This window comes from Microcebus murinus, chromosome 13 (genome assembly GCF_040939455.1).
Source record: "Microcebus murinus isolate Inina chromosome 13, M.murinus_Inina_mat1.0, whole genome shotgun sequence".
Classification (NCBI taxonomy): Eukaryota; Metazoa; Chordata; class Mammalia; order Primates; family Cheirogaleidae; genus Microcebus; species Microcebus murinus.
The window spans coordinates 62864085-62891379 of record NC_134116.1 but is presented as its reverse complement, the minus strand read 5'-3'; the positions used below and the strand labels follow the sequence as shown (position 1 = coordinate 62891379).

Below are 27295 nucleotides of genomic sequence, written 5' to 3'. Positions count from 1 at the left end.
GAAGTTCTTTAAAAAGAAATCAAAAAACAAAAAAACTAAATTCTCTTAAGAATTTCAGTGGTTGTAGGCATTCACTCCTGAAGTTATTTTTCACCAGGCCTTGGGAGTTGGCCCAGCCTTACAGCAGCGTTTCCCAGACTTTAAATATCATGGAGAGTTAAAATTGATTTTAAAACCAATATGGAGTTCCCATCTTTTAATTTTATAAAGAAAGGCCATGTAAACAAAACATTTCTACATTTCTACCATGTACCATTACCCTCACTTTCTATAAGAAATGAATATTTTAATTCCAAAGAAAGCAAGGCAAGAAAAGCAAGGATAAAAATCTCAAAATACAGGACAGTTCCATTGCATATACCTAGCTATAGGGGACAACCTACTCTGTTTTTCTAAGTCCTTCTTATCTCACTACTGAACACTGAAGACTAGGTCAGTAAGTGGCCCTGGTCCATGGGCCGGCATTTAGAAATCATGGCAATTAGGGGGAAAGCCACCGAGAATGTCTTGTGCCAAGGGCTGTGGAACAGGGAGGTGTTTTGCTGCGTGCTGTCCACATGGAGCCATCATACCCGTAATCATCCATCACACCCATATCTCAGCAGTCGATAAGGATTTCAAGGGGGCTTTAGGAGGAATTCAATTGTTGTGAATTTTTAGTTTATTTAAAAGTTTGCAAGAATTTAATACTGCAAGAGTCTTAATGTTTAAAGACCAGTGGAATTTCAAAGAGCTTAATGACGGTTTCATGTTAATGACTCTGACCCCAGAAATTCATTTTTAAAAGCAGTGTTACTCAAAGCGAATATAAAGGACATGAGAAACCAAGAGGGGAGGAAGTGGCAGGGGGGTAGGAGATAAAAACTTACCTGTTGGGTGCGATGAACACTATTCCAGCACACCGAAAGCCCTGACTTAAGCATTATACAAGGAATCCATGTAACAAAAACACTGGTACTCCCTTAATATTTTGAAATAAAAAATAAAAGTAGTGTTACTATAGAAAGTGTTCTGAGTGTTTCATGAATAACTTGTGGTATTAGAGAAAGCACACAGACTTCCTGGTGGTTTCATGCAGGAAGGCGTATACGTGCGTGCATGCATGTGTGTGTGTGTGCGGGTCTGTGTGTGCAGGAGTTGGGAGCACCTGCCAGGGAGAGCCCTACTTTTGCATGTCAGAGCCCCAGAAATCTGCAACTTTGTCACCCTTGCTGACAAACTCCACACTTTCAGTGCTTTACAGGGAGCCTCTAAGCAGAAAAGGGAATTGCAGCTTGGAAGATTTTAGGCAGAAACTGAATGTTAAGGACCCTGGGAATGCATTTAGAAAGAGAAGTAACCAGAGAAGCGAGAGGAAGAAGAACACCAAGAAGCAGCGCCCATAAATGCCAGAGTCCTTAAAGGAGGCCTCAAGCCCCTGCGGATTTCGGATGTCGGGAGCTTCCTCTGCACGTCACGCTCCCATCCAATGAACAGAAATGCTTATGATGGACTGAAACCTTCTGTCTCAGAAAGGATCGTGATGATGGGCATTTCTGAGAGTGAAATCCACTCACCTGCAGAAAAGTTCCTTGCAGGGAACTACCGAGCCTGGCACGGTAAAATAAACAAGTGCTATGTTTTATGGGTCAGCAGTCTTAGGAGACAAAATATCTTATTTTTCATTAGTTCTGTCTATTTTCCATAACACATTTATTTCTTATTAATTATACCAAATTTCCTCCAGACTAGATTGAAATAGAAGTTCTCAGAGCAGGACTTCTGTGCTTGGCCCAGGGAGAAAACGACCCAACCAGTGGGTTTGGCGTTGGGCCCTGGCCATGTGGCCTGAGGATGCCGAGCTCAGAAGGCAAGGCCGGCTGCCCTGAGCTGCCACGAGCTGCCGTGGTGGCCTGACGCGGTTCAGCTTCACGCCGCCGCAGAGGGAAGGCTGGATCAGGAGTAGAACTGGACCTGTCTCCAGTTTCAGTGTAAACATCTGTAAGATGAAGATAGTTAGTGAGTATCAGTTGGGTGTTTCTGTTCATTTATTTTTTACCTTTTTTTCAGAAGCAGAACTGTTTTCATTAAAAATGCTATTCGAGGCTGGGCGCGGTGGTTCACGCCTCTAATCCTAGTACTCTGCGAGGCCGAGATGGAAGGATCGCTCAAGTTCAGGGGTTCGAGACCAGCCTGAGCAAGAGCGAGATCCTGTCTCTACTAAAAATAGAAAGAAATTAATTGGCCAACTAAAAATATATAGAAAAACTTAGCCAGGCATGGTGGCGCATGCCTGTAGTCCCAGCTACTCGGGAGGCTGAAGCAGGATTGCTTGAGCCCAGGAGTTTGAGGTTGCTGTGAGCTAGGCTGATGCCATGGCACTCTAGCCCAAGGAACACAGTGAGACTCTGTCTCAAAAAAAAAGAAGAAAAGAAATGCTATTGGAAAATCGACATACATACCTAAATACGGAGCTGGCCTCATGTGTAGGACATGGAGAAGCAGGTGTGGGGTCCCAGGCTCCAGGTGCCCCGGTGGGCTTTGCCAGTCCCACCTGCTCTGAGAAGCTCCTTGTGGGACCCCTGAGGAAGAGGGGATTTGACAGATATTTTTCCAGCCCTCACATCTGCTGACTCTGGCTGGGCTCATGCCACAGAAAATCACTTGGGTGTGCACATGTGGTTAACATTTTCAAAGAGGAGTTTCAGTCTGTTTATAGAGATGTAGGGAAAAGGCAAGAGAGGCCGTGACAAGATAACGGTTTACTCAGAACGAAGCGCATGAAAAGCAGTCATGAAGGTCCTGTTTACACGCATCTGAGGCATAGTACAGACCCATGGCACAGCCACGTCGGCAGAAAGGCAGAAACTCTAGTCTACAAAAACAAACGCTCCGAATCAGCCACAGTTGGGATTCAGGGTGTCACTTGTAGATACATGTGGATACTTCTATATAGCTTTACCTGTGCAAATCTGGCTTGTAGATAGATAGATAGGTATTTAATGTCATGGAGGAAATTCTTGACGTGAAAGGAGCAAAAGTTGTAGAGTGACAGGAAAAAACACACAAGTCTCAAAATTAAAACGTCTGCTTCAAGTTTGATTTGAGCTGGTGCCTATGAAAACCAAATGCTCTGAGAAGATAAAAGACCAAATAAATTCTTTCTTTTTTCCCTGAGTAACACACAGATATCAGAACTCTTCGGTGGAGTGGTTTGAGAGCTGGGTCACGTGAAACATGACCATTGGTGCATCTGAGTTTTACCAAAATGTTCTAAGCCTTGAGAAGAAGGATGATTAGGAATTTAAATGTCCTTTCTTGAATATAATAACTAAAAAAATTCTGTAATTTGCTTGAAATGTTTATGTGCAGTATACATACACTTTAAGGTAAATGATGGAGGTCTTTGTTTTAAATATTAAAGTGATGAGCCTGGCACGATAAAATAAACAAGTGCTATGTTTTATGGGTCAGCAGTCTTAGGAGACAAAATATCTTATTTTTCATTAGTTCTGTCCATTTTCCATAACACATTTATTTCTTATTAATTATACCAAATTTCCTCCAGACTAGATTGAAATAGAAGTTCCAGGTGATACTTCTTTCCACAAAGGCGTTATTATCTACTTTAAAATGAAAGCACGAATGTCATCTTTTGATCTTTGAAGTAAATAACCAATTTAAATTAAATATCACGAGCTTCCATATTTCCTGACTAGAATAACAAAAACGAAAACCCGAAAATGGCATTTTAAGCATAAGTTGGATCAAACTTTGACATGGAAACTTTTTAAATTAGCAAAGGATTACCAGTCACACCTGGGAGGAGATCAAATAAGCAATATTTTTTAGTCTAGTTTAAACTCCAGAAAAATGCATTAGAAATGGAAAAGGCTGGCTCTGCATCTATTTGAGTGAGGTCATTGTCACCACTGTAATATTTTAAGGGGTCTCTTGTGAAGTGAAAATGTGGGAAATCACTTAAAAGGACAGAGCCACACTTGGAAATATTAAGCACATGATATTTGTGATATGGACTTGGGAAAGAAAAGTCCACATGTGGAAATTCATTCTATCAACCCAAGGTAAAAGAATGCTTTCTTTCACTTTAATGATTTCGAGGAAGATTTTGGATGGTAGTCATTTTTGTCACCTAGAGCTTACCAACTTTCACAGAATCATCCAGACATGAACATTGCCAATAACTTTTACAAAAACACTTTTATTTAGGAAATGCATTTTGAAAAGAAGAAAGTGAAACAAAAAGAAGTTGCCTCCATAAGTCCTTAGCTCTCTTTTACAATCCAATCCTGTCTCAGCCCGGGAGAAGCCAGAGCCAACTTTGATGGAGTGCTGAGCTACTCAGACCAACCAACCATCCATCCATCCATCATCCATCAATTCACTCATATTTTTACAAGAACTAATACAGTTCCTGTGACCGAGTTGAGTTTCAGTTTATTCCTATAAATCATGATGTTTAGTTATTCATATCAATGAATATTTATGAACATGTGTATTTATTTATGCATATGTTATATTGTTTCCACAACAAACTAATAATAATGAATAATAATACTTAGCATATATAAAGAAGTCACAACTTTCAAAGTCCTTTCATCTCTCTTATCTCAGCTGATCCATGCTGGGTCAAGAGGGATGGAGACTGGAGAGATTATTATCTACTTGGGCAGATAAGAAGATTAAAAAGCCAGAGGTTAAAGGACACATCTGTAGCCACACTTAGACTTAGAGCCAGAGCTATACTCAGGTTTCCTGACTCCTGATGCTATATACTTCCTACTCTAATTCCCTGGTTTTCTCTTTTCTTCAGGGAGACAAAAGAAGCCATATACGTCTCCCAGTTGCCCTTGTGAGAGGGGAGAAAAACCACAGGACACAGCCACAAGAGAAGACCACAAGCATTGGAGCCAGGCAGACAAAGGTTTGTGTCTTGGCATCAACACTACTTTCTGTGGGGATTTGGAAAAGTTCCTTTACCTCTCTGTGCCTTTTCCTCATCCACAAAATGGGAATAATACTAATTTTCTTGTAGGTTCTTTAATGATGATTAAATGAGTTGTTTACAACATATACACAGTGTATGGTAGTACATGATGAATAACAAATGAATTAAGTGGATGATACTTTTTATTAAAGAACAGGAGGATGGAGTCTGCTTCAAACTAGAAAATAAACATTGTTATATTATAAAATATTGATTCAGCAAAAGTTCAGTTTGCTGATCTGTATTGATTGTCCTATGAGACTCTCAGCCCTGTTGTCAACCGGACCCCTTGGGTTACCTACAGGAAGGCTGAGCAATGGCCACAGTCTGCCAACCCAATCAAGGGTCCACAGCATGCAATACCCATAAATGACCCCAGAAACCCATATAGGATGCCCCCCCCCCAACATTATCTACTTGCAAACTCTGAGGCCAGGCCCATAAATTCAATGAAAGAAGTAGGTTGGGGTTTGATCATGGGGAAATGGAAAGCTTGTGTCTTCTCTAAAGGGGTCAACAGCCACAAAACTCCAGGACACAGGTAGCTCCTTTTAAGGGAGCATGTGTGGGGATGGGAGAGGGATGGCAGGAATGCACAGTCATGTCTGTCACATGTGAAACTGGATGTGAAACTGGAAATCCAAATTATGATGTGAAATCTCCCATTGTTAAAATGTAGGTGACAAAAATCACCCTCTCTGGGTCCCCAAAAATACAGCAATATTCCAGCTGGGCCCACAGACCACCGCTTTGGACTCCTGCACTGGGCTGGGAAGGGAAGCATGGTGGCTTGTCATTCCCCATACCTCTGTCCCTCTGCCCACCTGTTATTCCACACCGACCGTGTGAATGACTTTCTTTGCAAATCGCCAGAATATCTACATCCTTGTTGTCCTAAGGTAGCAGGATGAGGAAGTTAGTTGACCAGAAACTTGAATTATGCAAGGACACTCCTTGTGCCATGAATGCCTACTGTTTCTGGATGAGGTATGAGCTGGTCACTGTCTCCTTTTGACCCCTTGGTGAGGAATCTTGTCTCCAGCTCTGATGGAAATGGCTGAGCTGCCCCTGAGCACCTGTTTGCCTACATCTTCATTCCAGCTCTATGAGCGGCACGACTGGCCATTTTCCTCTTTGTAGTTGCTGCCAGGAAACTGAAAGCCAAAATTTCCAGCAACGCTATGACCTGGATTTTGTGTGCTTATCTCAGTCCTGCCTTCCTATTATTTTTTTTTACATGTGACTATGATGATGTTCTCACCTCTTTTTATTATGCTGCACTGTATCTATTTGGGGGAGCCCTCTCAAATCCCATTTTTGGAATGTGGCAAAAGCAGACTTTAGCTCTCTTTTGTCTGGGCCACTAACATGCCATCCAGACTGAGGCAGACCCGGCAGATTCGGCAGATTCGGGGCGACGTGAACCACGGTCTCAGCCATGTCAAAAGCACCAGCAGCAGCCAGGAGGCTGGGTGATGCTGGTGGCACTGGCATGCCTCACCACAGTGTCAGCTTCAGCATGGATCACCCGGGTTACTTTGGGAAAGTTGGTATCAGGCATTACTGCTTAAATAGGAACCAGAGCTTCTGCTCAACTATCCTAGGTAAATTGTGGGCATTGGTCAAAGAGCAGACACTGGTAAATGCCACCAAATACAAGACTGGAGCTGCTCCTATCGCGGATGTAGCGCGATTGAACTATGACAGAGTTCTGGGCAAGGGAAAGCTCCCAAAGCAGCTGGGCATTCTAAAGGCCAAATTCTTCAGCAGGAGAGCTAAGGAGAAAATTAAGGGTGTTGAGGGGGTGGGGGAGAGGGAGGCCTTGTGGCTTGAAGCCATATGGGGAGAGGTTCATTAAATACTCACAAATGATCTTTTTGTAAAATAGATTTTAAAAATAGATGTAGAATACTGCTCAGCACCTTAAAGGAAGAAACTATTGCTACTTGCAACCTCTTGAGTGGATCTCAGGGTGTTATGCTTCGTGAAAAAAGCCAGTCTCAAAAGTTTACATACTGTGTAATTCCATTTATGTAAGATCCTTGAAAAGACAAAACTGTAGAGATGGAGAGCAGAGAGCGGTTTCCAGGGGACAATGTATGTGGATCGAATAGAGGGCAGCATGAAGAAATGGATCAGTGATGCACAGTTCTGTATCTTAATTGTGGTGGCTGTTAAACAAATCTGTACATGGGATTAAATTGCAACTACACACACTCTCACATGAGTATGTGTAAAAACTGGTAAAACAGAAGAAAGTCTGTAATCCAGTTAACAATATTGCACCAATGTAAGTTTCCTCGTTTTGCTACTGTGCTACAGTCATATAGGGCATCACTATCTGGGTAAGGGAGGAATTCACGAGACTCCATGTACTATATTTTACAACTTCCTATGAATCTATAGTCTGTGATCCATTAATATAATCTATGAATCTATATTTACTTCAAAATAAAAGGCTAAAAAACAGATGCATAGATAGTTATCTGGACAAATATATAAGTGCCTGAGTTAGTTATTTGTCAAACTCTATTCATCACTTGTGATGCTGAATTGCTAGGGGCTTCCCTCTTCTTTTCCCCCAAGAATGCATTTTATTTGCGAAGAACAGCATTTAAAGCGTTTAGTTAAAGGAGCTCTTGGAAATTATGATATAATATAATTAGTCAGTGCTTAGAAAGCCCATTTGGGAACATGTTAGATATGTAATCATTACTTAGAACTGTGTGTCATTCTGGAATTTCTCATTTCTGTGGATACTCATTGTCAGTAGAAAAATCTCTGCACTCAAAGATCTTTTCAACCTGTATTTCAATCTACTGAAATGGGGGAAGGAAAATCAGAGGGAACACCTGTAAATCATCTGTTCATTGATGTAGAAAATTACACACACACACACACACATACACACACACACACACATACATACACACAGACAGCCCTACTGAATTCATTGGATTCGTTGTCAATTATTGTTTCTTTTTGAGGCAAGGCCTTGCTCTGTTGCTCAGGCTAGAGTGCACAGGTTACTGCAACCTCAAACTCCTGGGCTCAAGCAATCCTCCTGCTTCAGGTTCCCAAGTAGCTGGGACTACAGGAGTGCACCACCACGTCCAGCAAATTTTTCAGTTGTTTTGTAGAGATTGGGTCTCACTATGTTGCCCAGGCTGGTCTCAAACTCCTGGCCTCAAGCAATCCTCCCATTTCAGACTCTCAAAGTGCTAGTATCACATGAGCCACCATGCCCGGCCTGTTGTCAACTCTTTTTCAATTATTTCTATACTGACTAGATCAACTATTGAGTAGATTCAGTCATTAAATCACCTGGAAACAACAGACCGGTTGTATTTTACATGTAGAATAGATGATGGGGGTTTGCATTAGAGTTTGGCCCGAGTAAGGTAGGAATGTGTGTTTATAGATGCTCTGGGTGAATTTGAAGCAGGCTGTCCCATGGGCCCACTTAGGCTGCACATGAACTTGTGAATGTTTCGTGATTTAATGGTGCAACATTTCCTCCAGAAGAAACAAGACCCAGAGAACAGGAGCAAAACAGGATTCAGTGCAAACTCATGGCAGTGCAATAATTACAATCCCATTAACTTTAGAGCTCCTGATCCTATTAAAGCTAGGCAAAGCTACCCATTTTTTTAATGAAAAATTCAGAAATTCAGTATTGAGAACAGGAATATTCTCAAGGTGGCTACCAAAAATATAGAATTTATAAATAGGGTAATATAGGGATCATAGTAACCATTTAAATTTAATTAAGCAAAAGTATGAGGGCAATTACATCAACAAGGTTTAGCTCATGCTTTCCCTTTTTGTCCTTTAATTAAAATTGCTATGGGGCAAGAAAATGGATAAAAGAGCTTTATTCCTATTCCCTCTAGGTATGACTGTTCATCCAATGTGAGTGTGAACAGTTTTCCTGCTATGTACACATGTAGTTCAATTCTGAGATACACAGGAAATAGGTGTCAAACAAGTATCATGTTGTCTGAGACTGAAAGAGAGGGAAGGGAATAGATTTAAAAAATTGAGGGAAAAGAAACAGAAACCAACATCTGTTAACTTTATTCATATATAAAAGAATACGTAGATACACAAATATTCAGAATGCAATTAATAGCCTTATAAATGCCCTTGCCACAATTCTGTAGAAGATGGTTCAAGACACAGAGAGGGGTGACGCCTATAATCCTAGCACTCTGAGAGGCAGAGGCGGGAGAATTGCTGGAGGCCAGGAGTTCGAGACCACTCTGAACAAGAGTGAGACCCTGTCTCTACCAAAAATAGAAAAAATTAGCCAGGCGTGGTGGCACATGGCTATAGTCCCAGCTACTCAGGAGGCTGAGGCAGGAGTAATTGCTTGAGCTCAGGAGTTTGAGGTTGCAGTGAGCTATGATAACGCCACTGCACTCTACCCAGGTGACAGAGCAAGACCCTGTCTCAAAAAATAAATAAATAAATAAATAAAAGGAAAAAAAAAAGAAAGACTAAAAGACAAAAGGGTATCAAGAACAATCTTGGAGGGTTTAATGAGATTGTGTATAAAACAGCTATCACTTTGACACTTCTCAACATTTAAAGACAGTATGAAAAGTGCCACATGTGAGAAGCCATATATTTTTCATTTGAGCAAATCAACAAACCAACCAAACACATTTGATGAACTATTTAAAGTGAGTCTGTGGATATCCCCAAGGACATTAATTTTCCAAATTATCCCACTGCTTTCTTCATGTTTGGGATTACAGCGCCAGCCTCAGTGTACCTCCTCCCCTTCTCCCCCCTCCCTCTGCCCCAGACACAACGCGCGCGCACACTCTCACACACACGCACATGCACGCAGAGTGTTCCGTTCTGAGCTGGAGTGCAGGTGCAGGGGACAGGGACCTTTGCAGAATCTCCTCTTTCCTCTTTGTAGCAACTTAATCCAACACTGTTTTCTGCAACTTTTTTCTAGGATCCCTATGACATTTGTTTTTCTGCCAGATACCCTTATGTTCCACAGGCATTTTGTAATGCTTTTTTAAGGAAAAAGAAAGTGAAGCCATGATTATTATCAAAGTCTTCACCAAGGCAAGGGAAACAAATTAGTGGTACTTCTGTGCCAGGAAAGATTTCTGCCAACCTTGAAGTGTCTCCTGACTTATGACTGTAAGCATGGAGCAGATATGAAATGAACTTGTCCACAAGAAGAGAAATTTACAAACTACAGTTCAGCTTTAATATCACTCCTTTTAAGCATAGCAGTAAACAAGTCACATCCAACAAAGGTAGAGCTCTCTGGCATACATACACATCCCAGACCTTTGGTTCTGGCACGTAGCTAAGTGAAACCAGGACTGTGGTAATTTGGCAATAGAATGGAACACTGAGGTCCCTGATGAGGACACCCAGATGATGTGGAACACTTCTTAGTTGAAGTTCTGCTGAATTAAATGTGGCTTGAATTCACAGATGCACAGGATTTATACTCCTCTCCGATAGATTTATTGCCTAAGGATCTGGCACCAGAGCATGAAGAAAAATGGGAAATGGGGCCAATTGTTGGAGGGAATTTTAAGACGCGAAAGACTTGATTCTTACAAGGGCTTGTTTCTAACATTCTTTCTGAAGCAAGTATCCAAATGGATTTCTACCTTCCAAAGGCCTTCATTTAAATCAAGAAAATTAATCCACTTTGGGAAGAAACTGTGTCAGTTATAAACAATAGCAGAGCATATAAATGGAGGAACAAAGGTTGATTCTGAAGATGCAAAAGAAAATGGATCACAGCCAAAGGAACCCAAAGACAGCTGGTGAATCAGTGTAAGGCATGCAGCTGAAAGGATGTAGGACAAGAGCTTCCAGAAGAGTAGAGTAGGCGGCGAGGAGAGCATTTAAGGACAAGAGAAGAGTACAGGTGCCATCTTGTCATCCAAGTATCCCACTCTGCTTAGAAGGTCCCCGGCATGGCCCCTACTTTTCTCTATTTCTGGAGGGTTTCTACCACCCAGAAATCCATTGTTACGGATCATCTAAAAGTAAGAGTCAAAGGGAATGGGAAGGTAAAATATGCAAAGACATTCAGTGAAGAAAATATCAAATGATTCAACTTCTTTTCAGAATTATGAAAAACATCCACAACCTGCCCTCATACAAGTAATCAAGGTGCCATTGCTCAAGGTACTAAGTCACATTCACAGCTCAGGTACAGACAGAGGGCTGGACCTGACCATGTGTAGGCAGAGGAATAGAATTTGACCAGGAAGAGAGTTTTGCAAGCAGCATTCAAGCAAAGGGGGAAAAGGGAAGAGAATTGGTAGCATGTACAGCCAAGTGATTGTACAGACTGACTGTAGAACAAAAGACACAGAAGTTAGATTAGACTGAGATAAGGGAAGGGTGTGAAGAGGTGGGAGAGGCAATGGAAGTTCTAGTAGTGTCACAGAACTGGAAGAACCACAGATGTTATGCAATATACAAAGATGTCTAGACAATTCCGGCCCCTAGCAAGCTGATCTTGATAGCAGATTTACTGAGGCCATGGTATTAAGATGATAAATGCCAGAGAGTAGCACAGAATGTGTTCTATTCGAGTTAAGAAGAAGAGGATTTCACCTTTGACTAGGGTGACCCATTAGGGTTCATGGAGGAGTGGTGGGTAAATCAGGCCTTGAAGGATAAGTAGGATTTTAATCAGTCTGTGGGAAACGTGGCACAAAGTGAGGAAAAACCACAAACACAAACAGAAAAGCAAAAATGGTCGGCATTACTTGTATTAATAGTTAAGAGTGAAAAAAGAAACTTTAATATTTATTGAGAGGACCATTAATTGCAAACAGGGTAGGTAGGCTATTAATAATGATGGGTTCTTAAAGGAAAATACTGGGATAATTTCCCTGGGGAAAGAAAGACCTTGTCTTAGTCTGTTTGCGTTGCTATAAAAGAATACCCAAGGCTGGGTAATTTATAAAGAAAAGAGGTTTATTTGGCTCACGGTCCCGCTGGCTGTACAAGAAGCATGGCGCCAGCATCTGCCTTTGGTGAGGGCTCCAGGCTGCTTCCCGCCCTGGCAGAGGGTGAAGGGAACCAGCATGGGGCGCTCCCATGGCGAGAGAGGGGGTGAGAGGGGGCAAGAGAGAGGGAGAAGATGCCTTTTCAACAGCCAGCTCTTAAGAGATCTCTTGTGGGAACTCATAGAGTGAGAACTCACCCATTGCCTCAAGGACCGCACCAAACCATTCATGAAGGTTCCCACCCCACAAACCAGACACCTCCCAGGAAGCCCCACCTGCAACACTGGGGATCATATGTCAACATGAGATTTAGGGGGCAGACATGTCCAGACTATAGCAGACTACAATATAAAATAAAGTCATGCCCCCAGAATACAATGTTTCCTAGGGGTGGGAAAACAAAGTGCCAAAGATTATTCCCAAGAAATAAATACCCTTTCTTTCTGGTCCATCTTACACCCACTCTCCACCCCACCCCCCCACCCCACACGCACGCAAACACACTATCCACTTCTCCATGAGAATTCAGTCTTGGATACTTAATTCTCCTCTATAGAAATGGCTAGTTATATCCAAAGAGAAACAATTATTTACCATTCATTCTCAAACTCTGGAAGAAAACATTTGGAACCAACTAAAATTGGAGTAGATGAGATTAAAAAGACTCTAATTACTATTAATACTTTTAAAAATAGTAGATATACTCTCACCACACAGACTCAGTTTATAAATTCTTTTTCAAAACTAGCTGCACATATACACTGTAATCATTTTTTCTAAATCCAATTCTGTTCCTATTAAAATTTAAGGGAAAATAGCATTTCATGTTACTTTGGTTCTCAATCAGAGAACCTCTAGAAAAACGGAGGTAGGGGGGAATAGGAAGAAGAAGGAGGAAAAGGAGGAGGAAGAAATCATCCTCTCTTTTTCCAGCTCTAAATGGTTAGGGAAATCTGCCAGTATATCCACTCCCTCCTGTTTTTCACAAGAATTTCCTATTTCAATCAGAATATTTAGAGACAGCAAGAAGAGCTAGATTTGTCCACATGAAACTTTAATAATACTGTACTTTGTATTTACAGATCATATATCCTTGGTACTTCATAGCTCATTATCATTTTAAATTTACAATCCAGTACATGAAAGGACAAGGTTTAGAAGCAACTCTTTTCCTGTCCAACAGTAAGTTATTAATGCCAGAATTAGAACTCCTAACTACTGACACACGTGGCCCTAAAACTAAAGATCATTCTCATAATATAAAATGAAGTATCCAGTAAGTAACATAGCAATTATCAAATAGCCCATTTATTCAAGATATTTTAAGAACCATGGAGCTTTAATCATATAAATAGTCATTTTAAACCTTACAGGCCTACATTAATATGAATATAGATTAAGGTATCATTCAATCAAAACTAATACTATGAATTGATAAATATATACATATGTAATCAAATCAGTTACACAAAGTAGAATATATTTCAATCAAAAAGTCAGCAAATAAGCCAACATACTAAAAAATGTGAACTAACTGCTTTAAAAAATTTTCACTAACATGCGATAATCCTGAAAGCTATGAATACCACTAGTCAGACTGTTCCATGTGCCAGTAAGTCTCTCCTTTTGGGAAATAAAAACATCTATTGTCTGTGGATTCAATTAGGAAGGGAAGGTATCCAGTCCTCTTAACAGCGCTAGCTGTGGTTTTAATCCCGACGTCTTTCACACTCAGATGTCTGGGAGATTCTGTAAAATCTGTCTCAAGGAAGCACAAGCTACCACGTGAGCATCTGAAGGGAGATTAGCAAGTGACTGAATCAGCTTCTTGACTATTGTCTTCAAACACTGGTGGGCAGCATTCAAGTCTCTGTCAAATTGCTGTCCTTCAATCTGTAGAGCCAAATGACTGCAGATGTTTCTAAATTCAACACTATCCTGAAATGAACAGCAAACACAAACAAGAAATTAGACAGATTATGGGGGACATTGGCTATACCTTGCTTACCTGGCTTCCATCCCCTTCTCCTCTGGTGACAGCACCCCAATTTTTCTCTCAAGAACTACCCTCCTCCATTCTCAGCCTAAGAAATTGGACCAAAGCTGATACTAACTCCAGGGGCAAGGCCAGTCACTCCTTGGCCGGGTGGACTGGGCAGGGATGGGCAGATGCCAAGGCCAATAAGCCACAGTCCCAGGTTAGCTGCTAGACAAGCTGTGAAGAGGGTCTGCTGTCCTCTCTAACTGAGGCTGTTGGAAAATACCTTGCCACCACAAGGACAGAATTCAAGTAACAATGAAGCCAACACAAAAGAAAGTAGAACCAAAAGGTTAAAAGAGACTGACTCTAATTACACTTTCTGAGCACGTGAATCTATCCGTACTTGAGCAATAAACCCCATGATTTTTCAGCTATCTGAGTTAATAAATATCCTTTTTTACTTAAGGTAATTGGAGTTGAGTTTCTAAAAGAGCTGTGACAAATATACAAATAGCCTCTGTTTCTATTATTCCACACTCACTGTGCTCAAATTCTGTTCCAGTACAAAATTTGTTATTTAATGGACATGGTCTCAAGAAATTCCCAATGCAAATTTAGAAAAAAACAGTTCCCAGGTAGTTTGAAAGAATGAAGTCATTTAATAGATTTTTAATCTCCAAACATTTTACATTCTAAAATCCACTGCAAATAAATAGCATATTGAAATCATTCCACATTAGTGATAATGGTGACTATATGATCTGTTTTCTGTATAGGGAAATAACTTCCCCAGGACTTCCGGTTCTGGCAACACAACACACTTAGTTTCCCCAATACCGTTTGCTACTGAATTCCTAGAATTCTAAATAAAATAGAACAAACATTCTTTCTGAGCTTGCAAGAAAGTAAGGGAAATCTTTCAAGAGCTAGAAAAGAAAAAAGCACACACACACACACACACACACACACACACACACACACACATACTATTTTAGCTGCCTTCCAATATCATCAAGAAAACAAAGTTAGTCTCTCTTGAGCTGGGTTTGGGGCAGAGAGTAAAGTGTCTGCACCAGGCACCGGGTAATGGTGGAGGTGTATTACACAGTCCTTTAAGTTTGAAGTTGTCCTCTACATCATAGACACATTCTGGGAACACCCATGCTAAGAAATTAACTTAAAATTTGCCATGAACACATGGCAAAAGCAAACAAAAACCTGTTCCTGGAAAACATGTCTATATTCCACATCCCACAATAGTGTTCCTAAAACCCCTCTGTTGAAGGTGAACTCAAAATATTAATAAATTCAAAATATAATCCATCATGATATAGCAGATGCAGCATAGAACAGGATTAAGCTCCAAGAATTTTGAATGGAGACTATAAAATATGTTTCAAATGATGAAAGATATAAAAGAAAGAATCAAAAAAAGTTTTCAGAAAAAAACAGGCTTAAAAAGAACCAAATCCACTTCTAATGAAAATTATAGTGAAAATCAAAACCTCGATGGATTTTTTATTTTTGTGTATGTTTATTGGCCATTTATGTTTCTTCTCCTATAAATTGTTTCTTCCTGTCTTTTTTCCATACATTTGAGTAGTCTTTTTCATCTATATTTTACAAGAATTCTTTATATATTTTCCCCTTAGACATTTATTTTTTTGACTTTATGATATATTGTCACAGAGTAGTTTTTTTCATTTCTATGCTGTCAAATTTATCACTCTTATTTCTCTTTTTTTCTCTTCTGTCTCCTAATCTATACCCATCTGTACAGAGGCAGAGAGAAAATGTTCAACGAGTGTCAACACAGCCTATCTCTAGGCAGGGAGGTCTAGGTTGACTGATGGTTCATGTCTTTGTACTTTTCTATATGGCTTGTTTTTTGTTGTTGTTTGGGGTTTTTTTTCGTAAAATAAAGAGCATGTATCATTTGACCTGGATTTCCAACACAGTGCTTATGAGAAAACATCTCCCAAGAAATAAAACAAATGTCCATGTATTTCAATTCAGCAATGGCAGCAGGACCACCCCATGAGAGAGGTGCTGGGACAGAACCGGAAATAAGTAAATAGGTTGTAAGCCCTGTACTCAAGGATTCCCAAGCTACTGTGCTTCTTGGTTTTTGTTTTGCTTTTTTTTTTTCCTTTTTAAAGCATTCTTTGCCTCCTTACCTTTGTGTGTTGCTCATTTATGCTCAGAACATGTCAAGGGGTTACTCGGGTGATCTGTCCCATAGCTTATGGGGCAACCTCCATTGCCAAAGCATATTGCTTGGGAATGGAAAAGTGGGGGAGAAAAAAAATCACTCTGTACTATTTCCCCAAGATCCACATCAAGGGAAATTGTCTGCTTGCTTTATAGAAGTAATCCAACTCGAAGTACAAAGTGGAAGGATCAAAGAAAACATGCAAAGGGCAATTCAAAATAGAAGGGATCACTGAAACACGTGCTGACGTGTGCCTATTAGCCAGTCTGCAAAGGCATTCATCACCCAAAGAAGATGAAAATGCCTTTAAAAATATACTTGTGGGCCCAAAGTCTGAAGCCAATTTCACGTTTACTATAAAGAATCAAAGAAGGCACCGTTTGGGGAAATTACACATACAATAAAATTCAACTGCTGGGCTGTACTGGTCCCTGAGGCCCTGGGCAAACTTCAGATCTCTGGCAAGTTTGCAAAGTCTCTTTATTTTACTATTCTAGTACAGTATATCCTTTTTATCCTTTCTCAAATATATTAACAGTCAAAGAAAACAAATTAATAGGAATAGGCTTTCCATGGGACTCATAAGCCAGGAGAGGGAAAACTAAAACAGGTGATTGCTTCTCTTCCTTGCTAGGAGGTCTGAAGGCCAACTCTGGGTCCAATGATCGTTACCTCCAGCCAAGCTTGTGCTGATTCTGCCATGGAAGGTGCCTGTCACAAGCCACAGTGTCAAGGCAGCAGCCTATTAATTGGCTCATGGGCTTTCACCAGAAACTCACATGATCAATACTGGCGATGATTTCACTTAAGGTGCTTTCCATTCAATGCCAGAGCAGATCCTCCTGGTGGCTTCTATTTAGTAAATCCCAGATGCTCCCAGAAATGATGTAGTATCCCACACAATGCTTTGTGCGCTTTGCCAGAATCATTAGAACTATATGGCTGAGCAATTGAAAAGCAGGTTTGGAACTTCTAAAGCCTAGTATAAATTTCAGACTCTGGATAGGACACGTATTGATTGCTACAGCAGTCTAAATTGATGGCCAGCATTTACATTTTAAAGTGAGTTGAGATACTCTCCCATGACTCAGCTGATCTACTGGGATATTGGCCTCAGCCTGTTTAACTCAGTTAATGAATTAGTTAAATTTATTTAAAATGTGTATCAAGTCTCCACTACATGACCTACTAAGCTGGATAAAAAGCAGTAAGACATGGTACCTAATATACATCATCTATCTAAATGTCCATTGAAATATGATTAGGGCTATGGTAAAAACACACAGAAAAACCCCAATCCTATGGAAGAATAGACATTTATACAGTCATAATTTAAGCAGAGCACAGGGTTCATACAAAGCCTGTTCTGATGTGTGAATCCTTTCGATAGCATGCCAGATGTGTTATTGTCCAAAATTCATTTGGACACACTAGAGAAGCTCATGTGCTTAGGAGGCAATCCGTTCAAGGAGATAGCTCTAGTTTTTAGAACATTTTTTTTCTTAGTTTTCAGCTTAAATCTGCCCTATGGTAGGCAGAATAATGGCCTCCCAAAGACATTCACATCCTAATTTCCAGAATCTATGCGTGTGTAACCTTACGTGGCAAAAGGGACTCTGCAGATGTCAGTTAGGATGTGCAGCCGTCCAGAGTTACAAAGACCTCCCTCCTGGGAAAGAGCTCATTCCTTCAAGAGCACTTGACTCGCCATCGGATCTCTGGTTCTGCTCCTTTGACAGGCCATCCTTGGACAAGCCACTTTCTCTGTGGAACACTCAGTTTTCTCATTTGTAAAATGGAAACAATAATAGCTACCACATGGAGAGGTTGCAAAGGTCACATTAGCTCACGGATAGGAAAGCTCTTTGTCTTTGTAAAGCGCTCCTTTACATCTAAGGTTATAAATAAAGAATTCTGCTAGATGCTGGGAGATCAGTAAGAAGGAGAGGAGGGGAGGGAGGGGAGGGAGTGAGAGAGAAGAAAAAAAAGAAAATCTTCTTTGTAGAAACTTAGAATCTAATTGGTGAGATGAAATCTACATGAGACTGTGTAGCAGAGACGTCACACAGAGTAACATTTAAGTTCAGGAAGAATTCTCGAATCCATCAGTGGCCTCTGCAGAAGTGACTGGACGCTTGGAAGAGGCATCAGAGAAGCGACAGGTGGGAAGGACTACATTAGATCCTACAGAATAGGTGGTGTTGGGAAAAGCAATATTTGGCTCACAGGGAAAAGAGATGGCCACTGTAATTAGAATGAACGACACAAGCCAAGGTCTGGAGTCAAGAAGGAAGTGGAAGGGCAGGAAGGGGAAGACTGGTCTGAAAATAACAGAGTTTTGTGTGACATACCAAAATAACAGATTGTGTGGAAAAGCCCTGAATGCCAGAGTCAAGTCCCTGGACACACCCAATCACGGGAGTAACATGGCAAACCAGCTGTTAAGAACACTGGTCTGGCCGGTTAGCCTAGCACCTTCTAGGCACCAGACTGCAAGCTAGGCTCCTTCTACACTTGTCTCACTCCATGCTCACAACAATGACAGGAGAAAAGAAATGTGGCTTGGGGAGAGTAAATGACACACCTAAGTCGCACAGCAAGTTAGTGGCAGAGCTGGAAGTAACCTCTCTCCTTCAGAAGGCCAGTGTTCATCAAAGTCCTGCCCCAGATAGAAACTGGGCCAGGCGCAGGAATGAGACAAGCCTGGTGGCCAGGCGTTACAGAGCTGTGGATGCTACAGAGGGGTGCAAGCCGGAGAGGCACTAAACTAGCTTTGGGGATGGAACAAAATGTCTACAAATAAATCACTTCGTTTCTTCCTTGGCCAACTTCATGCTATTTTTCTTAAGGTTGACTGAGTGTTATGAGTGTTACAACGCCCAAACTGACTATGATCGAATCCAAACTTAAGACTGGCCTGCTGGCCCATCCCTCTTCCCTGCAGCATAATTGAGAGGACTTGGCTATTTGAAAGATATTCAAGGCATGGAACCTTCTACACCCCGTGTAAAGCCAACCCCCAGCTAATCAGAGACCTCCCAGCGGGAGCTCTCCCTTTTTCAGCTCTATTCTCTCCTACCCAGGATAAGGAAGGTCAGTAAAACTTGCCACACTTGTACTTTTCTGCATTCTGCATTGTGCATTTATTAGGAATGTGCACATCTGGAATCTTTGAACAAGTGAAAAATGCACCTGCAAAGTCAAAAAAGAAAAGTTAATCTCTTTTTTTAAGCTTCTTACTAAAAATAAACACTCCCATCAAAACTCAAAGTTTGAAGACAAAAAGAATCTAACACCAGGAGTCCATTTCAAAGCTTGTTTTCTGAAACCAACAGCAATGCATAATAGAGTCAAAAATACAACATAACTTCGTAGGCTCTAAAATGCAGATAACATAACATTTAAACAATTCACAAGGTTGTTTTTTTTCTTGCCATGTCGCCTTCGAAATTCACTTCTAGATCTATGTAAACTATAAATCAATTCATATTCACTTAACCACTGGCTTTACATAAGTTGGCTGTTTTCCAAACTGTCATGTCTTGAGCTATATTCTCTTGTACTGGCCTCTATAAGCTTGTTTCTTCTCACATTTCTCCCTCCAACTCTCCCTGAAGGCCTCATGTCCTCTACAAAGAGCATGAAAGAAAGAAAGGGAGAAAGGGAAGAGAAGAAAACAAAAGAAAAGAAAGAGAGAGTGAGAGAAAGAAAGAAAAAGAAAGAGAAAGAAAAAGAGACAAAGAGGAAAGAGAAAGAGAAAGAAAAAAAAAAAGGAAAGAAGGAAGGAAGGAAATAAAGAACGAATGAGCTAGCCAGCAAACAAATTAGCTTTTCCCAGTTTTCTGTGATGGGGCCTGACCTTAATAAACATCTGGCCAGCAGACTGATCTCCACTGAAGTCACCCACTGCTAGGCCCGACAAAGGAACATAAACCTCTTCCTCAGATCCATCTGGATCCTTCATACTGGATGTGTACCTAAAACGGGAACGTTGTTTCTGCTTTAGGGGGATGTGGTGAAGAACATGCTATCATGAACTACAAATTGCCCCAACTTCACTTGGTCCATCAACATCTGGCTTTGAACTACAAACTCACAGGGCCAAGCATAGCCACAAGTTGCCTGAGCCCAGGGTCAGTCTCAAGTAGATATGTAACTGTGTATTAATAAAACACCCAATGAAGAATGAAAGTATTTGCCAGTCACCATAAAATGTCTATCGTCCACAGGAAATTAAACATTTTACTTGTGGTGTACCCAGGGTAAATGCTCACAAATAACTAAGGTTCCTTATGCATTTGCTTTGGGTACAGCACCATTTTCAGTTGAAAAGTCCAGTGAAAAGCACTTTTGTGACAGGTACAAGCACTTGATTCAAGGACTTTCACAAGGCAAACCCAAAAATTGTAAAATAAAACATTGTAGCATTTCCACCGAGACGTCAAACAAATATAAGTAGTTTGGTTTTAGGGTCTTTTCTGAAATTTTCATTTCAGAAAGCTATTATGCCCTGATTTTCATATCATTTGTAGCATAAGGAATTGCAAAGCTATAAATAAGCTGCTTCTAGAGCAATCACCATATCCATGGATAGGGAGAGGGAATAATAGAAATTCTGTGACTAGTTACTGGGCCTTTTTCTAACATACAAGCACAATTTTGTCCCATATAAAGAGCAAACCCCTGGCAACAACTACTGATGGCATAACCATGAGCATTTATTTCTTCAACAGTAAGTAAGTAATTTTTGAAGACACTATTCTCAAATTTGCAGAAGCTGGCTTCGTTAACTAACGTTAATGGGGGAAAAAAGCACTCATCATCAATGTCTTCCTCCGAGCAACCCAATATTCACACTTGCAGTTTGCAATGACCGTGATGCCAAAGCCAACAGTTTTATGAACATTGCTCTTGCTCTGTTGAATGAGAAAACCAGCAAGGACTACCGAACGTGATGGAATAATTGGTACCACAATGAGCTAATTGAAATGGTGAGCTCACAGGCAAGTTTAATCTGCAACGGCAAGAAAGTTCTTTTGCCTCCAAAAGTTGGCTTCAGCCATAGTTTCCATGAAATCTGCTTCAGAACAGAACTCTTGGAAACTCTACATGTTTTTTTAATTCCCAAAGGAAGAGAGACAACATTCAATCAGAATAACTTCATGATTGGCTTGGATAATGGCCCCTACGTGAATTGGTCATTTTCAGAAGTTGAAAAATCCTAGACTGGCTTCCTTCTGGTGTCCTGCACACTTCTATGCTCCCTTTGGGTGGAAATGTCTAATGCATTCTCACTAGTGTTACTAATTTGATAATGATTCCTTAAGTTCATCCAGTGTCACTATAGAAGGTGGGCATCACAGAAGGAGGTGTACAGGCCACCCAGTGTTTCTGTCCCTTCCAAAATTCATGTTGAAGCACTAACCCCCAATGTGACTGTATTGGAATGTAGGGTCTGTAGGGAAGTCATTTAGGTGAAATGAGATCATAGGTAGGGCCCTCATCCTATAGCACTGGTGTTCTTATCAGAAGAGACACCAGAGGCATGCAGAGTTCTCTCTTTCTGCCCATACCACTCACTAAGGAAAGGCCATGTGAGGATACAAGCAAGAAGGCAGCTGTCTGCAAGCAAGAAAGAGAGCCCTCACTAGAAACTGAATTTGTTAGCACCTTGATCTTGGACTTCCAGATTCCAGAACAGTGAGAAAATAAATGTCTGTTCTTTAAGCCACTCAGAACAGAATTGAGGTATTTTGTTATAGCTGCTGAGCTGACTAAGACACCCAGTCTATGACGTGATTGTTGCAGCCCAAGCAATGTACAGTGCACGGCATGTACAACGTGACCCTGTCTACCATGCATGCTCACGTACGTTATTTCAGTACGATGTTCCTAATAGCCCTATGAGCCAGCGCTGTGATGTTGCAGAATGAGTCAGATAAAACCCATCACTTCCTAGCTGCAGGGTCTTGAGCAAGGCCCTCAATTTCTCTGAGCCTCAGTTTCCTCCTGTAATAAATGTTTATCAAGTTGGCTAACTCCATTCTCTGCACGAAATCTAACAAGACTCAGTAGTGTTAAGCCTTTTTCATCCACCATGAAGTAACTCATTTCATGGTTTTTTGCATGTGTTTGCTAATTTCTAAATGTTCAAAAGGAATAATTAAGTGTTGGTTTCTTTAATTAAAGAGTAAAATACTAGAAAAATGTCTGTTGCTATTGTGGTGAGGGTTTCTCTGCCTCCATGCCTGAAAATACCACTTCCTTAACCCTCGAGTGTTTTGCTGAACTTCATGGTGACACTTCTAAGTCTGTCACTGGGCATGGGGCTAAAGCTAATAGCCACGGCTTCTTGGATGTCTCTTTGGGTCATTCTAACCGTGCTTTTGTCAATAGTCCCAGAAAAGCTAACAGAGAGTTCATGGATCAGATTAATATCAAAAATAGAACTCACAAAAATAATAATCAATAAGAAATCATGAGGCATCAACCCATTAACAATAATGAAGAGTAATAATTACAATAATGATAGTAATTCAAATAGATGGAAACTAAGACTTTCAACATATTATCTCAGTAACTCTTTAGGTTAATCCCACTATCCATCCCCATTTTACAAGTGAAGAAACCGAGGCACAGGAAAGCTAAATATTAATAATTTGCCCAAGGCAAATTATTGGCAAGAAATAGCAGATTAGGTTTGAAATGTTCCATGGGACTTGATCACTATGCTGTGTCGTCTCTGCTGCAAAGTCCCTGATGCCTGTCATCTGGGCCATGGGCTTTTAGTTCAGGTTAATCTCTCTCCTATCCCCTTGGGCAAGTAACACCACCAAAGAGACCTGATGTGGGGGGGGGGTTCCCACATACTTCTCTAAGCGATGCACAAGCGTCATTTCCATTAGCAGAAATCCTCCTGAAACCATTCTGTTGGATAAAACCAATCTGCATGGTCTTGATTTAAAAATATAGCAAACACCCTTCCAAACTGTTTGAATTAACGCTAGGATTAACAAAGCCAAGTCTGTATAACCAGCCTCCAGAAAGACGGAATGCTGTCTCCTCGAGTCTAAGTGCTTTGTAATCAATAATCTACAAACCAAACAGAGATGTTACCTGTTCTGCAAACAGCAAACAGGCAAAATTCCAAGAGGCCGGGAAGGGGGCAAATCATGCAGAGAAACTACTCCCTGCTTCTCTCCTTCTAAAAGCACTGGCTATTCTCAGGGGCCCTAAAACTCATTTCCCCCCTGCAAGTGCATAGAGGATGCCAGCAGCATGAAATGAGCTCTGGATCCTTCTAGAAAGTGACAGCCTCACATCCAAATGTCCACAAAGATTGCTCATGACAAGGAAGGAAAGGGGGTGGGTAGCTGAGGGAAGCTTTCAGCAGGTTTGTGGACCGAGAGGATCAGCAAAGAGAAGGGAGTAGAAGATACAAGGAGAGAGGAGGAAATTGATAGAGAAAGGGTTCAGGACAAGTGAAAGATGCGCTCCAGTGCTTCAGACAAAGAATTTATAAGGGGGGAGACAAGCAGCATTTATTTATTAGAGATAAGAATGAAGATGAGTGGAAATGTGATTTTTTTTTTTTTTACATAAAGAGGAAGATATCTGTGTCAGATGGCCTCAATTTTCTCAGAAAAGGAATGAGAGGGTTCAGGTCTGGTCGAAGAAAGATTGAGGAGTGAGGAAAACGTTTTAGACCAAAAGTCAATTAGGAAGGGCTAAAAGGATTGCCAAGTAGAAATCACTGCGACACTAAGCTGGAAGCGCACGGTTTGCAGCAGACTGCCTCGGAGCAGAAGACACGGGCCTTACTCCACTGCCACTGAGTTGGGTCAGGCCTCAGACCTGACTTTCCAACTGAAACCTGTCCTTCTGTGATCTCTCCAGGCTTCTGTGATTTACCTACGCTTTGCTTGCAAGATAATCCAAGATCCTCAGAGTGACACACAGGCCTTTTCCAACCTGGCCCCCACTTAAATCTCTAGCATCATTCTTTGCCTTCTGCACATTGAACTGACTGCAGTTCCCCCAAGGCCCCAGGCCCGTTCAGTGCTTCTGGGCCTCGGATCACAGGATTCCCCTTTAACATGTTTTCTTTTGAATGTCTGGAGAGCAACATTCATTTTTCAAAAGGCTGCCTCCTCCAAGAAGCCCTCCAGGATCACCTTAAGGCAAAACTGATCACTCAGTCTCTCCTTTTGACAACCTATCTGTTATGCCCTGTATATGCTTGCTAACATCACATGGCACTTCATAGCTCATCAATTCTAAGATGCATGGTGGTTTTTTTTTTTCACATTTTGAAAATCCCTGAAGTTAGCGAGGTGGGTGTCTATAATCCCAGCTACTCTGGAGACTGAGGGAGGAAGGAGAGCCCAAGAGTTTAAAGCTGCAGCGTACTATGATTACACCTGAGAATAGACATTGCACTCCAACCTGGGCAACATAGAGAGACCCTGTTTCTTTAAAAAAAAAAATCCCTGAAATTAGGAAGTAACTTACAATGAATAGTGTATCACAGTTTAATTTACAGGATTTTAAAAAATTTCTTGGTAGTACCAAAAAAACCCACAAAAGGTACATCCTATTAATACATCAGAGAGCATTTGGTGAAATTGAGCTTCCTTTTGTAACTTTCTAAGGTGTGAGAAGTGCTTCTCATGCCGGTTCTCCGCCCCCATTTGGCAACGTCTGGAGACATTTTTGGTCCTGTCAACTTGGGGCAGGGAGCATGCTGCCGGCACCTAGCGGGCAGAGGCTGGGGACACGGTTCCACATCCTACAATACACAGGACAACCCCAACAGCAAAGAATTAGCCAGGCCACAGTGTTGCTCGTGCAGAGCTTGAGAAATCCTGGTGTAGAGAAACAATACTTATTTGGGTGTATACTATGCATTATCATGTTTGATTTGAAATAACTCTGTTTACGGTGTGCAGTGCACCTCGACACACAGCAACTTTTTCCAAACCTTGGTTTGTACAGCAGGAAGCGCAACCCTTGAGAAGCGCCGTAAGCTTTTCTCATCAGCCCTCCCTGACTCCCTTCTGCTAGACTCCCAAGGGGAATAAAGCAGCGCTCCTGGTCAAAATGTGAAAGCCAGGAGGTCGCAAAGAGATTTGTGACCTTAAACCAATTAGGTTAGTTAATGACGAGGCCAGGACTGAAGCCCAGACGCCCACATCTCCAGGACCGCACTCGGCCTGGGAGGCAGCTGCAACCCTGTTCCCTGCCTAAACTGGCTGACACACTTTGGTACCTTCAGAGGAAATGCGCCCGACACATATGAGCTGGGTGACTTAGCAAGAGTTTAGTACGAGATTCACGCTTCAACACCCGGGACCCACCCGGCTCTCACCCCACTTTATGAGAATTTAGGTTGACTCCATAAGGTCCCTGAGCTCTAGGAGGAATTGGATTTATGCAAAAAGAATTGTGATTCATGCATGTGAAGGCACTTTAAATAAATGTAGATGATTTCATCATACAAAAGGCAGAGGGGACTCTGGGGGCAGGGTTATTAATTTGGAAGGGGGTGGGGACAGCTGTCCTCCATCCCTAGAAGCTGCACGTGCAGAAAGGGCCCTCAGCTAGCGCAGGAAGCTGATTTATGTGAGAGGGAAAGGAGTTCCAGAGGAAGGTTTTCGCAAGGCCCCGGTGCGTCTGGGTTCTGCAGTCAGGGAGCCCCCAGGTGGGTCTGGAAGAGTCCCCAGAGTGTCACCTGGCCCGTCCTTCCCCCCGCAGAGCTAAATCACAGTAGGCAGTTGCTGTCGGGATCCTGCGGCCCCACGGATCTCCATCCTGGCCCAGCAGCCCCGCCCCGCCAGGGACCCTGCGCGCACAGGGGCGGGCCGGGTGCGGACTCACCTTCAGGTGGACGGGAAAGGAACGCTCCTGCTGGAGGGGCCCCAGCAGCGTCTGCTCCACGCTGACCAGCTCCGAGGTCGAGTCCACCACGCGCGCCAGCGCGCTGCGCATCGCCATCCGGGCCAGGGTGCAGGGCCCGCGGTCCCGGGGGAAGGGCAGCAGCTCCGCGCCCCCCTCGGCGCCCCGCACCACCTCCACCTCAGGGGAGCCGGCCCGCACCCTGGCACCCCCGTTCCTGCCCCCCACGCCCCCGCGCCCCTCCTCGCGCCCGGGCCCGGGCCGAGCCCGCAACTGGCCTGAGCGACGGGCTGGGACGGCCGACAAGTGATCCGCGTCCCGCGGGCTCCCAGGGGTGCCCGGACCATCCCCCCAGCCCCACTCCTGCTGCAGTAGCTGCAGGGTCTGCAGAGCCACCATTTGGTGGCTGATGGAGGCCACTAAGGGCGCGGGGCTGGCCATGGCCTCCGCCAGCGGCTCGGCGCGCGCCGCGTGCAGGTGGAGCGGCGCGAGAGAGGCGGGGGCTCCGGGGGTCGCCAGGGTCACATTTTTTAACCCGCGTCTCCTCGGCCTCGGAATCTCTCAGCCTGTGCGGCCGGCCCCGCCCCGGCCTTCAATCAGTGGCCTGCGCTGGCCCCTGCCCTGGCTTGGAAAGTCCGAATCGGCTTGTGCTGACCCCGGGGCTGCCTGAAGCGCTCCTCGGTGTGCACTTGAAAATGAGCCAAATGCTGAGCGCTGCTCCTTCTCCTCTCTAGGGCTTTGATGGGGAAACGCGCTGCTTTGTGCGGACGCATCAATCAGCAGGGATACCCCGCCCCCACCTCCTTTGAAGGGCGCCTGCCAATGACCACTTAGGCCCGGGAGCTGGGGGCGTGAAAGACCCACCCGGGGGGCGAAAGTGCAAAGAGCCCTAGAAAAACTCACAAAAGGAAGACTGTGCCAGATTCTCCTGCTCCGCCCCCTTCCCAAACCCTACGGGAATTTTCAGAAATTTCTTGGGGCAGCCTTCAAGGCCTCGCATCACCCAAACAAAACTAGAAGGACTTGTCTCAAAGTCCGGCTCTTCTCTGCTTTGTCCCGCGCCCGTGTGCGCGGAGGGCCTAGTCACTGAGGCGGCATCAGCGCGTGGGGCGCGGCCTGCCCCTGGTGCCCAGGCCTGGCTCTGCCCACGCGAGGAGCCCAAATGGTTTCGTGTGAAACTCCCAAAAGACTTAGGCAGCAAGGTTGAAGCTAAA

General features: G+C 42.7%; 1 protein-coding gene across 1 annotated transcript; it reads right to left on the bottom strand.

Annotated features, from left to right (window-relative positions):
* Positions 1–13027: 13027 nt before the first annotated feature.
* On the bottom strand, positions 13028–26867 carry DLEU7 (deleted in lymphocytic leukemia 7). The gene is made up of 2 exons (XM_012782637.3): positions 26064–26867; positions 13028–13932 (listed from the first exon to the last, which is right to left on the bottom strand). The coding sequence occupies exons 1-2, from the start codon at positions 26520–26522 to the stop codon at positions 13726–13728; spliced, it is 666 nt and encodes a 221-aa protein (XP_012638091.2). The 5' UTR covers positions 26523–26867; the 3' UTR covers positions 13028–13725.
* Between the last annotated feature and the right edge of the window lie 428 nt (positions 26868–27295).

Bases quoted from the DNA above. Each gene is read 5' to 3' on its own strand.
- DLEU7 (XM_012782637.3), bottom strand. From the start codon at position 26,522: ATGGCCAGCCCCGCGCCCTTAGTGGCCTCCATCAGCCACCAAATGGTG. The intron at 13,933-26,063 runs GTGAGTCCGCAC...TGTTCATTTCAG, and splicing joins CCTTTCCCGTCCACCTGAAG to GATAGTGTTGAATTTAGAAA.